The sequence below is a fragment of the Thrips palmi genome, unplaced genomic scaffold (genome assembly GCF_012932325.1).
Source record: "Thrips palmi isolate BJ-2018 unplaced genomic scaffold, TpBJ-2018v1 HiC_scaffold_15, whole genome shotgun sequence".
In the NCBI taxonomy this organism is placed as follows: domain Eukaryota; kingdom Metazoa; phylum Arthropoda; class Insecta; order Thysanoptera; family Thripidae; genus Thrips; species Thrips palmi.
Window position 1 is genome coordinate 2400598 of NW_023144624.1, and position 13541 is coordinate 2414138.

The 13541-nt window shown below is 37.4% G+C and overlaps 2 protein-coding genes across 3 annotated transcripts; both read right to left on the reverse strand.

The window, feature by feature from the left end:
- Positions 1-20: 20 nt before the first annotated feature.
- Positions 21-969, reverse strand: LOC117641759 (ATP synthase subunit e, mitochondrial). The gene is made up of 3 exons (XM_034379354.1): positions 809-969; positions 295-451; positions 21-184 (listed from the first exon to the last, which is right to left on the reverse strand). The coding sequence occupies exons 1-3, from the start codon at positions 860-862 to the stop codon at positions 141-143; spliced, it is 255 nt and encodes an 84-aa protein (XP_034235245.1). The 5' UTR covers positions 863-969; the 3' UTR covers positions 21-140.
- Positions 970-2111: 1142 nt separating this feature from the next.
- On the reverse strand, positions 2112-12989 carry LOC117641748 (rho-associated protein kinase 2). 2 transcript variants are annotated; one of them, XM_034379331.1, is made up of 27 exons: positions 12865-12989; positions 12058-12162; positions 11875-11956; positions 11663-11763; positions 11528-11587; positions 11279-11414; positions 11024-11141; positions 10828-10912; positions 10463-10746; positions 10275-10366; positions 10031-10190; positions 9897-9933; positions 9697-9705; positions 9317-9538; positions 8801-9206; positions 8476-8712; positions 7715-7875; positions 7383-7637; positions 7038-7307; positions 6857-6950; positions 6547-6764; positions 6248-6467; positions 5995-6154; positions 5832-5910; positions 5541-5754; positions 4886-5114; positions 2112-4798 (listed from the first exon to the last, which is right to left on the reverse strand). In XM_034379331.1, exons 2-27 carry the CDS (start codon positions 12154-12156, stop codon positions 4711-4713), a joined length of 4116 nt encoding a protein of 1371 aa, XP_034235222.1. In that variant the 5' UTR covers positions 12157-12162; positions 12865-12989; the 3' UTR covers positions 2112-4710. The 2 variants fall into 2 exon arrangements, with proteins under 2 accessions (XP_034235222.1, XP_034235223.1); XM_034379332.1 differs by lacking the exons at positions 9697-9705; positions 12865-12989 and having other exon boundaries at positions 12058-12156.
- Positions 12990-13541: the final 552 nt, after the last annotated feature.

Sequence of the window (13541 nt, forward strand, 5' to 3'; positions counted from 1 at the left end):
ATTAAACAGAAAAGTAAAAATAATTTGGTACTATATTGTTTAATTATTTGGAACTGGTATTAAAAGCCATAATTTACAAGTTTCCACATATTTTACATTTCTTGGGAGTGAGGATGAACATAAACTACAATGAACACTTCTTACAGTTTAGATCCAATGGTCTTCTCAAGATCAGCCATCTCAGCTGCAAACAAATAAAATTGCCATAAGTGAAATAAGGCAAAGAAGAAATACTCACACTGTAGAACAAAGGCTATTTCTATTGAGAGTACAAATGGTGCCTGCAGTACTTACCCTTCTGGAGACGCTCCTTTTCAGCCTTCAGAATGGGTGCCATACGAATAGCCTCAAGCCTTGCCTCCTCTCGCAGCTTGGTTTCCTTGACAGTCAACCTGCTGTGTCGGATGGCTCCATAAGAAATGCCAGCAATGAGCAGTGTCCACCTTGAAAACTGAAACACATACAGCGGTATTTTTAACCAAATTAAATGCCTAGAGGGAGGTGTTCTGTTGGAATGTCTCACAAGACAAGCCGTCAGACAGATGCAGTAACAGGGGAGATCCTAACCTACACAACGGTGTGACAAGTGTACACCCGTAAGGTTCAGTTGGCATTAAGTGCACGTATCACGAAACTGTTTGGAATATCCTATAAATGACGAGATGGGACGGTGTTACGAGTACTTATGAGGTTGACTGAGATATATGAATCAAAAGCAAGAGCGGTTCTGTAGCAACGATCACTTATCACTGCTGCGTCTTTACTTTGGACGCCACCTACCTACGCCAAATATAAGATTTGAACTCACTCGGATAAGAGGTGAAACGTTGACGGGTGCTTTAAATCCTCCAACAGCGGCCATTTTTGGGGATGGATGTGATTGAAACTGCACAAATGAACCTCTAGTACAGCAGAAGGTTAGAAGGTACGTTCTACATTGGACTACCTTCGATCGACGAGAAGTGGAAGTGACCGCTTTCGACCCTTGCATTCGGCACCCGTTTCCGGTTTCCGCCAGAGCATTTGGCGCCATCATTTGAACACCTTGTGCCTGCCTGCTTGGGTCGGTCCTCTGTCCAGGAGTAGGGGGTTTGGTAGGATTTTCACAAGAAAGCCAGGAACTGTTTAATATTTTCATCATGTTTTTATTTATTTATGTGCATACAGTACAATAACATTCTTATGATTTAGATATAAAAGGGACAATAATGATATCTATATCCACTGATCTACAAAACTAATTTCATTTATAATTGATTTACAATTGAAAAATAAAATTGTTCATAAAACTGACTTATAACTTCATGACAAAAAAGGGGATAAAAAATGCAATCTTGCTGCAGATTCATACCATACTTGAGTGATAAATGTACAAGGTATGAGCTGTATCAGCACAAATTGAGACACTATCTATCAGACTGATTTCAAAGGCACCACTTCAGAGAAAGTCTGAAAAATATCACCATACCACATAAGTAACTATGGCTAACAGAAAAACATCTCGTTTTTCATTAAAAAGTGGGACTTATTCATTGGGTTACCAGTTCAACAGTGAGCTTTTTACATTAAGTAATGGCTTAAAACTGATGCACAGTGTATAAAATGAAGAGACCTCTTCACCATTGACTTTAAATCTGGATTACACTTGAAAAACAAACAATTTTCAAAGAAAAACATAATTTGGAACAGAATCAATGATGCACAAAGTGCTACGATAAACTGACTAACGGACATGCAGAGCACCAAAGAGTTAGATACTAACAGAAGAAGCTTCCAGCATTGTTTTGAGCAATGGCACTGGTATGCTGAAGAACTAAACCATCAGTAAAAGAAAAAGGAGAAAGAGATTTAGAAATTCCTGTTTGGCTGGAATCCATTTGCAGCATTAGTTTAAAATCTATGAGCATAATTTAAACTCAACCCTACGGGACCATTTCTCAAATCGTTCGAGTACTTTCTATTGAACTTGAAAATATGTGATAAAAACACTCCATGGGAGGATAGCTAACCACAATCAATATTGGGATCATGAGCCTTGAAACGCATCTCCTAAAAATACACACAACGTACAAATTTGCAAGGGTCATTTGCACAAGGAGTGAACTGTCTGGATGAGTAATTGCACCATGCATTGTATATTGCAATCAAAATGCACCTCTCCTCCCACAGAGACCACTGGACACACAAAAATATGGCAAATAAAAACATTGTAAATAGACCAGCCATTCGTTATATGAAATGCAGAAGTGATTGTCATATTGACTCAAATAGATAATGCATACTTCCTAACTTCATAAAAGCCATTAAGCACAGGAATCACATGATAACACATAAAACAGCCATGAAAATATTAAGTCTCGCTGCTTGCGACCCTATAAATAAATAGCATCAGTAAATAGAATAGATAAACAAATGCAGCAATAAAGTCAAACTTCATGGTCCAACAGATCCAGGGTGTGAAGGAATTTTCAATGAAACAATTATGAAACAGCTATTATTAAGTACCATAACTTAATTCATTTCTCTTGTTTATTCCCTGAGACCTCCTCAGCATTGTTGACCTCCTCTGCTATGGGCTATGGTTATGTTCAAACAAGAAAAAAGCAAAAAAGCTACTTGTTGTGTAAATGTACATATAATATGTAATGTATGCATAAATGAGTAACAAATTCGCAAGAATAAATAAAGGGACAATTTCTGGGCTAAAATATATTCTATGTAGGTGACATAACCAAACACTGTTCTTTCCCTTACTGAACAAAGAATCGAAGAAAGGAAGATGCCCTTTGAGTTGTGAATGATCCTTTTTGAATTGCAAAGCCCAAACAAAACCAAAAAAAAGTGGGAATAGACCAAAAATTGCATACCCTCAGAAATGTGTTAGGTATTTATCCCAGTGTACCTCAAAAACACACTACAAATACAGAGTTTGTATCAGAAGTAGGTGGCATCTTCATAGGTACACTACGCTTCTAGAATGTATACTGCGACACAACTGGGAGCCGACCACCTGCGGGAGGCACAGCACCCAGTCAGACCCATGCCACATTCTACTACTGCTCCGAACCCTAACACACCACTGCAACACATTAACTCTACCCAGTTGTCTCGGGCTATAGGTAGTCAATCAAGAGGAAGGGAAAATACTTAACCGAGAAGGATGCGCTCAAAACACAAAGGTAGCAGATAACATATTGCTTGATTTCTTTTCTAATCTGACAGCACTTTGGTCTTGCTAGATGTCACGTCATAATGGTAATTAATTTTATTTGTACTAACATACACTTATTTATATTTCTAGCAATGGAATAGTACCAAGTGGCAGCCCAAGATCTCACTCCAGCAGATACTCCAGTTGGGTACTGTGGAACTTACAGGGACTACAGTCGACTACAGTCTGCTACAGTAATCACAGCTTACTTCTGATTTTAAAAAAAAATAATATATACAATATAGTTGGCTTGGCAAAGCAACTTAATAAATTAAAAAAAAAATATTTATAAAGACCAAAACAAGAATAAAGAATGCTAATAATGAAGTTTGGCATACAGATGAACCCTCATCCTGTTTGTCACACACAACACAAGATCTTGTGCTCCAAAAGAGCGCAGCAAAGAAAGCTTGAGAAACGTTCCTCTCAAAAACAGCATAAATGCAAGGCAGCAACGGTATTGGTCAGTCTTTATGGTTAGAACAATACTGGGTATGTCTGAAAAGTTCAATGGTCAACTTCAATGGTCAACTTCAATTGTTTTATCAATCAATCAATCAATTATAAGACAAAATTTACTATCAAAACAATTTATATGAGGAAACCAAGTTATCACAATTTTCTTAGACTCACAGAACAAAGTACACAAAGAGAGCAGATTAGTATTTTGGTATGAACAACTTACTGGAGTCAAATCTTTCATCAAATAACCCAGCATGATTGACAAAAACATTAAGACTTAACACTTTTAAGGCTAGTTCAAAAATGTTTCTGACTTTTGCTTATCCCTTTCAAATTTTATTTGCAATAAATTAAGATTTTGTAACTCCAGCAAGGAGCTAACTTTTCAGTCTCTTAGGCACAAATTAAGTCGGACGGATAATATGAGTACTGATTAACAGATCATTTCCAGAAATATCAACTGAAAGGAAAAATGTGAGCATGTACTTCCCTCCTTAGTTTTCCTTAACAATACTGCAAAACTAGAATCAAAGGGTTACTAAAACAGCCATAAGAGAGCTTCTAATCAAAGTATTAAGAACGTTCAAAAGACATAAAATCAAACATGAATGGTTTCTAAAATACAAGTTTATATGAAAATACTGTGAAAATCGGTCAAAATCTTAATTTCATTACCTTTTAAAAAGAAACATTGAAATGAAGGAAGTGAAATCTTCATTTCCTCAAGGATTTTCAACAACTTTTCTGTACAAACATAAAATAAACAACGGAAATAGTACATTCTGCCATAGTAACAACATGGTCAAAAAAAGTGAAGCGCTCATGTTACATAAAATAAATAAAATACTACAACAAAACTTTTAACATTCCTTTCTAAAACTTTAAAAACCTTGACACAGAGGAATTGTAAGGAGCAGTAAAAAATTGTTACTGTAAATCAGAGGAAGGATCTCTGTTGGAAGCGATCTTGATGTCATTAATGCAAGCTTGCTGCGTGAAAGTTGGACCAGGTAACATGCTGTAATTTATCACAGCAATTATTTGCTCATAGTTGAGTTAGCAGGAAGAGTAGCAGATCGCTGCTGCAGGCTAGTATATTGCTTAGGGTTTGATCTCACTGACTCTCTGCAAAATAGAAAAGGGGGCCGGGATTAATAAAAAGAACATGTAGAAAGACAATATCTTGTCAACGTTTACATGAGAAATACTCACCGAGGAGACACTTTAGATCCATCCAGTGTGCCACTACCTAATGTATTGGCTTTGTATCCACACTTTTGAATCTTCTTGGACAAACGTTGCACCCACAATTTCTGGTCGTCTGCACTTACAGCAAGGACTAATAGTTCCTTAGCCGAATTAGGGTCATAATGGAGTTTGCAAGGAGCTATCGCTTCTTCCTTCCGATCAAAATGTTCTTTGTGCACTTTAACACGGCACCCTAGGAAAATAAAGTAGTGGTATGAGATGAAGTTATACAGGCAAGCAAGTCGTTAACCTTCAGGTGGGGCAAACATAGCGGTACGCATTATCTCAGCCCTTTAGTCTACACAACGCACAAACCATTTAATTTTATTATTATTAATGAACAGTTGGGATTTTGACAACTTCCCAAAGAGAAAAATACTCCTTCACAAGTAAAATGTTAAAAATCGTCCATAGATATGAGGGAAAAACAGTAGTTATAGGCTTTAATTAATCTGAACTATTTAAAAGTAGCACATTACCAACGCGTTTTTGGTAAGCCTGAGGTAAACATGTGTCACAAAGCCGCACCTTGCCAATAATAATTAAAGTCTCCAGCTCACATACATAGAAAATTGGCAAAGAATGAGTAAAAAAATTATTTTAATGGCTGTCCACTTACGTTTGCACTCTAAAGCAGGTGGTGGTCGAAACACATGCCACAAAGGTTTAGGGCAAACTTCACAAGTTGTTGGCATGTGATAAGAAATTTGTAAAAACTCATGACCTTTCAATTGAATTGTGCCAGGTTTATCATCTCTTAGGGGTGGGAGTTCAAGCTGGGTCATGCTCCCCTCTTCTGGCCTACGAGCTTCACCTTCACCCGCATAAAGCAACTGAAATTGGAAAATAGTACATTAGAAGATGCTAAGTGAGCACCTGATAAGTTAAGATTACGACATAGATAGCTCACTTGAAATATACGGGGAATATCCTTTGGGTCAGCTCTAATGACATCACCATGTGTCACTGATCGCACATGAAAAACTTTGCTGTAATGAAAACAAGTGCATATTTTAAGATAGAAACTCTAAGTAATTCTCAATACACTTTGTGCCTTGATTCCATTAATTTACCTTAAATCGAGGATGAGTATTGGATCTGTATTTTGTTTGTCACTTTCAGAATTATAAAATATTATCTTCTTTGATGATACAACTACATACTGTTTTTTCCATCCATGTCTTCTAATATTTTGTTTATTGGGAACAGACAACCACCCTTCCAGTCTTGATTCTGTAAAGACATTCAATTATAAGTTGGACAAAATGTTAAATAAATATGTCTAAATGTACAAAATGAAAGACAGCGATTATGCTTAAACTTTACCTGGACATAAATCATCAGTGTCATTGTCAGCACTTGACAAGGAGGCAGTTTCACTCGAAATAGATGTAAGTTTTCCTTGAAGTTGCTCTATTTCAGAATCTTTAGAATCTAACTCCATTTGAAGACGGACTTTGAACTGGCCTTCTTCGACTAGTTGGGACTGCATTTCTTGTAAGTCTTTCTGATATTTGATGACAGCCTGGGAGTACTTTTCCCTCTCCTAAGAAATAAGTAAAAATGATAAGAAAAAACTTTTGCCTTAATTCATTATGCTGCATTCAACTTATCAAATAGCAAACCTGGGTAAGTTCTTGTTGCAGTTTCCGACACTCCTTTTCTTTACGCCTCAGGTCTGCAGAGGACACTTTGCTCTTCGCCTTGGTTGTAGTATTGATATCCTTGCGGTTCATAATTTCAGCAAGTTTATGCACAGCTTGTTCCTTCAGAAGTTGTTCTTGCTTTAACTGTTTCCTTAACCGTTCCATCTCTTCTTGAACATTGGATGCCTTTTTAACCTCTGCAAAACACAAATATGAGCAGATAGTGTAGAGTGTAATCAAATTATGGAAGGACTACAAAAATAGAGAATAAAGATGAACAATGTATTACCTTCTTGCATCAACTTCATTTGGTGACTCATTTCATCTTTGTCCTTAATGAGCTGCTCAATTGATTTCTTATATTCTTGTTCCCTTTCTTTTATCTAATGATAAAAATAAATATGATACCAATAAGCAAAACCCAATATTCTAAAAATAATTCAACAAAAGGACAATAAATTCAGACTTACAGAGTTCAAAGTAGAATCTCTTCCACTAAGCTCTGAGCGATGCTTTGCTAACAAATCTTTCAGTTCAAGTTCCTTCATAGTTTTATCTTTTTCCAAGTCTGCAACGGTCTCTTCAGCTATAGAACGAGCAAGGGCCTCGGAATCTGCTCTTGCCAAAGCAATCTGCAGCTGGTGGGTAAGGGAGCCACGTTCCTCTTCCAGCTCGACTAGAGTTCGTTGACGTTCCTCTAAATCTTCTCTCAGTTCTGCAGCTTGGGTACGATACAAGGTCTAAAAAAAAGGGGAAGCGTGTCAAAACCTTAACTTATGAGGAAATTGTTAGTAAGACAGACAACAAAAACTTACAGAGAAGTACTGCTCTGCTTCGAGTTGATCTTGAAGCTCCTTCCTCTGAAGCTCATCAACAGATCGTTGAGTTTTCAACCGATGCAAATCGTCTTCAGCACTTCGTTTTCCTTCTCGCAGACTTGCTACCTCTCCACTGAGCTGGTCATGCCTTGCTTTGAGAGCAGCAAGAGTAGATGATTGATGATTTACCTCACTTTGCAAGGTATTCTTCTTTTGCTGCTCTTGTTCTACTTGAATATGCAATGTTTTAACCTGAAATAATAATATGTTATTCAATAACTGCAGCCTTTTAATAAGTTCCTAGGGATTTTAAAATAAAAATAGTCTACCTTATCGACTTCTTGCCTATGTTCACCCTCCAGCTTTTGAAGTCGTTGTTGAATTTGACGATAATCGACTGATAACATGGACATTTGTCTTTCCTTTTCCTGGCTCATCATGTCTGCCTTTTGACGTGCACTCTTTTCCTCATTTAATTTTGTTTGAAGAGCTACAGAAAGTAAGACAAAATATTACAATGAGCCAGTAACATTACACAAGACACATCAAAAATTGCTGAGATACAAGTTTGACATAATATATATGGGAGAAAGAGTGGCTTCTTTTCTCACAAGAAATACATGCTATTAAGCACAGTATAGATAGAAACTTGGCACAAATGAACTACCAAGTCAAACCATTTCAGTCACAGGCACTGACTCCCTTACTTACATCATTAAAAAACTAACTTAACTACACATTGAAAAAAGAGTGAGAGTGATTGAGAGTGATTTACCTTTAAATATGAGGTCCATTCGACCTACAGCATGCACAAACCAAATAATAATAATAATAATACATGCATTTTAAAACAGAGGTAGAAGAAGAAAAGAAGAAGAAAAAATAAAGTGTTCTAGTGTGAAAAGAGCAACTACATTGTTTCATCTCAGTATAAAATAGTCAATTTAGCAAAAGCCATGAAGTTACTGGGAGAGAATAAATTGAGCTAAACCATTACAGAACAGACAAACAATGAGATTATTGCAAGCAATAAAGGACATACCTCTAATCATTATTATTATTATTATTGTACCAAAAGAACAGTGTTTACCTTTAACAACTTCAAGATTGGCTTCCTCTTTAGAAACGAGGCCTCTGCGCTCGGTTTCTTGATGACTGCGCACTTCCTGTTGATATCGGTTTTGAGCTGCTTTAAGCTCCAAGCCCAAGGAGGCACATTCTTTTTCTAATGATGATACTCTTTCTGTCAGCTGTCTATTATCCTCCGTCACCTTGTTTTCCCTCTGAGCACACCTTTCCATTTCCCCTAACACTGATTGTAGCCGAACTAAAACAAAAGACATAAGTGTTACCACATCAAGAAGCAATTATCAAAACACAAAAAACGCATCAACAGGTGGCATATAGTTGTTTACCTTCCAATTCATGATGAAGGCCTGATACTTGCGTCCTCTCACTGCGCTCTTGACTAAGCTGACCTTGTAAAGTTGCTACTTCTTGCTGGAGAGCATCACGCTGATTTTGAAGGAGAAGTAACATTGACTTCAACTCAGATTGCATCTGTTCACTGGCTGCTTGAGCAACGGTTAATTCGGCAGCTTGCTTCCTTAAACGCGCTGAGGTTTCAGATTCAGATTTCATTTTTTCTTGCATGTCTGCAACCTGCTTCTCTAGAGCAAACATCTTATCACTTGTTTGTTGGTTGTTATTCATTTCTCTTGTTCTTTTATTTGTCTCCTCATCGAGTTTACGTTTCATATCATGCAGTAGCGACTCAGCTTTTCTCCTGGCTTCATTTTCACCATCTGCTTTTCTTTGACTCTATAATTAAAAACACAACCAAAATTTTAAAATTACAAAAAATTTTACCCACTAGAAAATACGTCAATAAAAGAGTAAACAAAATAATTAAAGCAAGGAAGAAGACCTACTTCTTTGAGATCGTGTTTTATGATGGTGAGGGACTTTTCTAATGCATTTGCTTCCTCTCTCAGCTCTGCTTCCCGCTTGGTGACAGAATCAAGTCGTGCCACCAATGTTCTCTGCTTAGCTTCAAGTCCTTCAACTAGCCTGCGTTCTGTTTCCAACTCTGCCTCCAGTTGTTTTGTGTGAAACGGAGATTCCCCTGCTCCACTAACATGGTTTGTAGAACACTGTAAATAAAGTTAACTGTGTCACACGAGTTCATTCCAAACCAACTCATCTAGTATATTGTGCAGCTGACGGAGCTAAAAGCTCATTTAAAATAAGGCAGCGAGTGTATATTGATGTAAGTGGAGACACAAATAGTATGGAGAAGATCTGAACTTACATTATCCACCTGTACATGTTGCAATAGTTTTAAGTAACATATAACAGCACAGACATGAAACACACAACAGGTATTGATCTTAGAAGACATGACAGAAACATTTACAGCAGATACTGACACCATATAATAGGCAGAAAAGAAAAGAAGAATTCTTCCACATCTTTAAACTATAGAGCACTAAAACTAATCAAAAAACTTACAGCATCCTGCGAGTCCAAATGCTTGCCTCCCATCAACCTAAAAATAAAAGGAAAAAGTACATTTATAAAAGGAGTTCCCAGAAATTGCACAAGATAATTAAAAACATGCTTAGAGAGCATTAATTTTTGCTTACTGGTAATCCCTTGAATATGTAAAACCAACAAATGGTAAATGGTTTCCAGCAAATGCCTTGGGAGTGGAAAAATTCTCCTCTGGAGTCTCATCTTTGTCAACTTCATCAAAATTACTAGTATCATCATCTCCTGACAATTCTGGTACAACAGGTGGCACACCTAAAGGAAGATGAGCAATCAAAGTCAATCACAATTTGGACTGTCAGGATGTATATGTAAGGTACAAATAACAAATAATCATACATTCTCGAAGATTGTCAAATGTCCATTGATCATTTTTAAAGAAGGGGTGGGACTTGATTTCTTCCACGCCATTCCTTCCTAAACGCTTGGTTCTAAAAGCACAAGAGAAAAAAAAAACAGGAAAAAAAAGACAACTTAAGAATGCTGTAATCAATATGGAAGAGAACGGAAAGAGATAAAAGAAATACCTATCAGTGAGGAATCCATAGATAAGCGACTTTGCATGATGAGAAATTTCAGTGTCAGAAGGAAAGTGAAGGGAGTTGCTGTGGTCCATGATTTTAGAATATGTGCCTACAAGACTGTCAGCATAAAATGGAGTATCTCCAACCAACATTTCATACAAAAAGACACCAACAGACCACCAGTCACATTCTCGTCCATAAACACCCTCTCCTCCCTGTGATTGAAGGACCTCAGGCGAAATGTAGTCTGGTGTTCCTACAGCAGTATCTGAACGAACTAGGCCATCCTAAAACACACAAAACAATATCATAAACAGAAACCTAGAAAAATAAATAGATGAAAATGCTTGTTGTACAAGTGAACTCACTGTATCCATTTTCATGCATGTCCCAAAATCTGCCAACTTTAGATGCCCATGTCTGTCCAGCAGCATATTATCTGGCTTTACATCCCTGCAGAATAGATCACATTTATCACAAGGTATAAAAAGAAAAACCATTCAATAATGACGCTCCTTGATAGAGTACAGTAGTAGACTGACACAAGGAGTGCTTTATTTATACCTGTGCACAAATCCCATTGAATGTATGGCGTCCAGCGCCAACACTACTTCAGCGCAATAGAACTTTGCCCATTTTTCGGGCACTACGTAGTTAGACATAAGATTAACTAAATCTCCACCTGTCACCAAAATACAGCAAACATTATATACAGCACATGTGTATGTGTAAATATAAGACATAACAAATAAGGAATTATTAATTCTGGAACATCAAACAGACTCAATTATTTTTATTCGTCTCAAGAACTCAGATTACCTGGCATGTAATCCATAACCATGTAAAGATATTTCTGATCTTGAAAAGCAAAATGTAGCTGTACAATCCATTCTGAGTTTGCATGCGCCATAATGTCTCTTTCCTCCCAAAAAAAGGCAGAGTCAGAGCGTTTTATCTACAAATAAAATTTAAACAAAATTCAAACAAAGGAAGTAAAATTATAAAACTAATAAAAATTAAAGGAAACAACTATACTATTTGGCTTTCACTATTTCCACTATGACTTACCATTTCAAATTTACTAAGCAACTTCATTGCAAAAACTTTTTTGGTATATTTGTGCCGAACCTGAAAAACATGAACAGTAGCAGCAGTTGTAGTTTGCTCAAGCTTCCTTTAGAAAGTATTAATTTGTTCACTTACCAATTGGACCTCTCCAAATGCTCCTCGTCCGATTACTTTGATGAGTGTGAAGTCATCAGTCTTCATTCTCAGGTTACAAATGTCTGATGCTGCATTATCATCTGTGAAGGAAGGGTGAGATAGTCATTAGTCAGAAAAAATAGCAGTGGAGCGCAGCTTGAATTTGAGAGACATAGCAATTTTAAGAAGTGATACATTTATGTCAAACTCACATCTATTCATATAAGCTTCAATGTTTTTCATTCGTTTGACTGAGGGATGGTCGCAGTCTGAGACTAATGCCTGAACAGTATCCTAAAATACGAGTAGAACAGAAAATTATGAAAAGAAAATGTCAAAACAAAAAATAAAAATTCAATGCACTGCTAAGTAAAGGTTGCAGTCTGAAAACGTACAAGAAGACAGTCAACATTTGTGACACTACGAGGGTCTTGAATTTTTTCTTCCAAAAGTCGCAACCGCCGTTTGCGGTCTTCATCCTTTACTGCATCCATCTTGATCTGGAACCAAAAAAACAAAGAACTTTGACTTAAGTTTTAGAGACAGAATGAAGTGGGGGAGGTGGCACCTTTAAAAGAGACAGTTGACAACAAGGGTAGAAAGGATGAGAAAAGGGCTGCCTCTGGCACTTTCTATGGACTGTTTCAAGAAAACCTTGCACAAGCATTTATAATTAGAAAAGAGTGTTTCAGTTATTTAAAACCAAAACAACAATAGATAACCTGTCAAAAACCTTGGCTATCACTATCAAACAAAGTGACAACATTTCCCTCTTAGAAATGCTAGACGCATGTAAGGGCAACAGGAAGCATTTTGTTGCCATAGGAAGAGACAAGAATACAACACGATACTTTTAAAAAGGTAAACAATGTAATAAAATTACCACTGTAAACAGTGTCTAATAATAGCCTGATCCATCAACATTCAGCAAACAAAGCTACAGTGCTATTACAATTAAAACAGAAAAAATATAAGTCTTCGAAAAACTTTGCAAATCAGAGGAGCTCCACTTATTTGAATCAGGATGCTTTTCCAATTCCAAGTGACTTGGACAAGAAGCCCAACCAGCATAACCTCACTTCCCTACATAGGTATCATAAATCAGCAGTCAACGAGTGAGGGTGCGAAGCGGCCTGATAGTTGAATCGTAAAAGCCCACAACTGTCTTTTGAAACCGCTACTAAACAATCAATAATATTTACCTTTGGCAGGCTAAGGCCGCACCTCCGATTTGGCTAAATTCACTAGTGAGACATGGCCCCTCAGAGCGGTCTCAGCTGTGTCGCGGGCGACTTTACACACGGTCCCCTGGATCGTATCTGGATGCGCCTGGGTTTCTACGAACTACCCGTCAAAAAATAAACCTGGTGCCGGTAAGGGAGTAACCCATCCACTAAGGTCCCTGTGGGCATTATCATAGAGACAAGCTATTGCCACAAGTAAATATTCAGACCCAAGCCCAAGACGCAAGCCCTAGAGGCCTCCACGAAAGCCGCAGTGCAGTTTTGCGCTACCAAGCTGATAGCTCTAGCTCACGTTTGTGCCTAGCTGACTCATTTTCGTAATACAAATGTGTGTCTAGTGGCCACGATAGAGTCTGCAAGTGCCCGTCATAATGGTCGAAACGCGAGACACCCTCCGTGCCGCACCCAGAAACATATTTATATTTACGCGCTGTCGAAGAGGTGTACCAACATTCTCTGCTTAACTTTTTCCGCTACGGTGCTATTCAACGGAGAAAGAAAAACAGTTTAATAAAATAATGTTAAAAAAATTTGGCTTTTTTTTGGAATATATATTCTGTATGTATGAAGCAAAACAAAGTACAAATTTGCACTTCACCACAACACTGTCTCAAAGTGACCTCTAGTGACCGGAA

Coding starts and splice junctions, on each gene's coding strand:
- LOC117641748 (XM_034379331.1), bottom strand. CDS start 12,156: ATGGATGCAGTAAAGGATGAAGACCGCAAACGGCGGTTGCGACTTTTG. Junction 11,764..11,874: donor TGAAGCTTATATGAATAGAT/GTGAGTTTGACA, acceptor CTTCCTTCACAG/ATGATAATGCAGCATCAGAC. Junction 6,951..7,037: donor GAGATTCTACTTTGAACTCT/GTAAGTCTGAAT, acceptor TTTTATCATTAG/ATAAAAGAAAGGGAACAAGA.
- LOC117641759 (XM_034379354.1), bottom strand. CDS start 862: ATGGCCGCTGTTGGAGGATTTAAAGCACCCGTCAACGTTTCACCTCTT. Junction 452..808: donor ACGTTTCACCTCTTATCCGA/GTGAGTTCAAAT, acceptor TATGTGTTTCAG/TTTTCAAGGTGGACACTGCT. Junction 185..294: donor AAAGGAGCGTCTCCAGAAGG/GTAAGTACTGCA, acceptor ATTTGTTTGCAG/CTGAGATGGCTGATCTTGAG.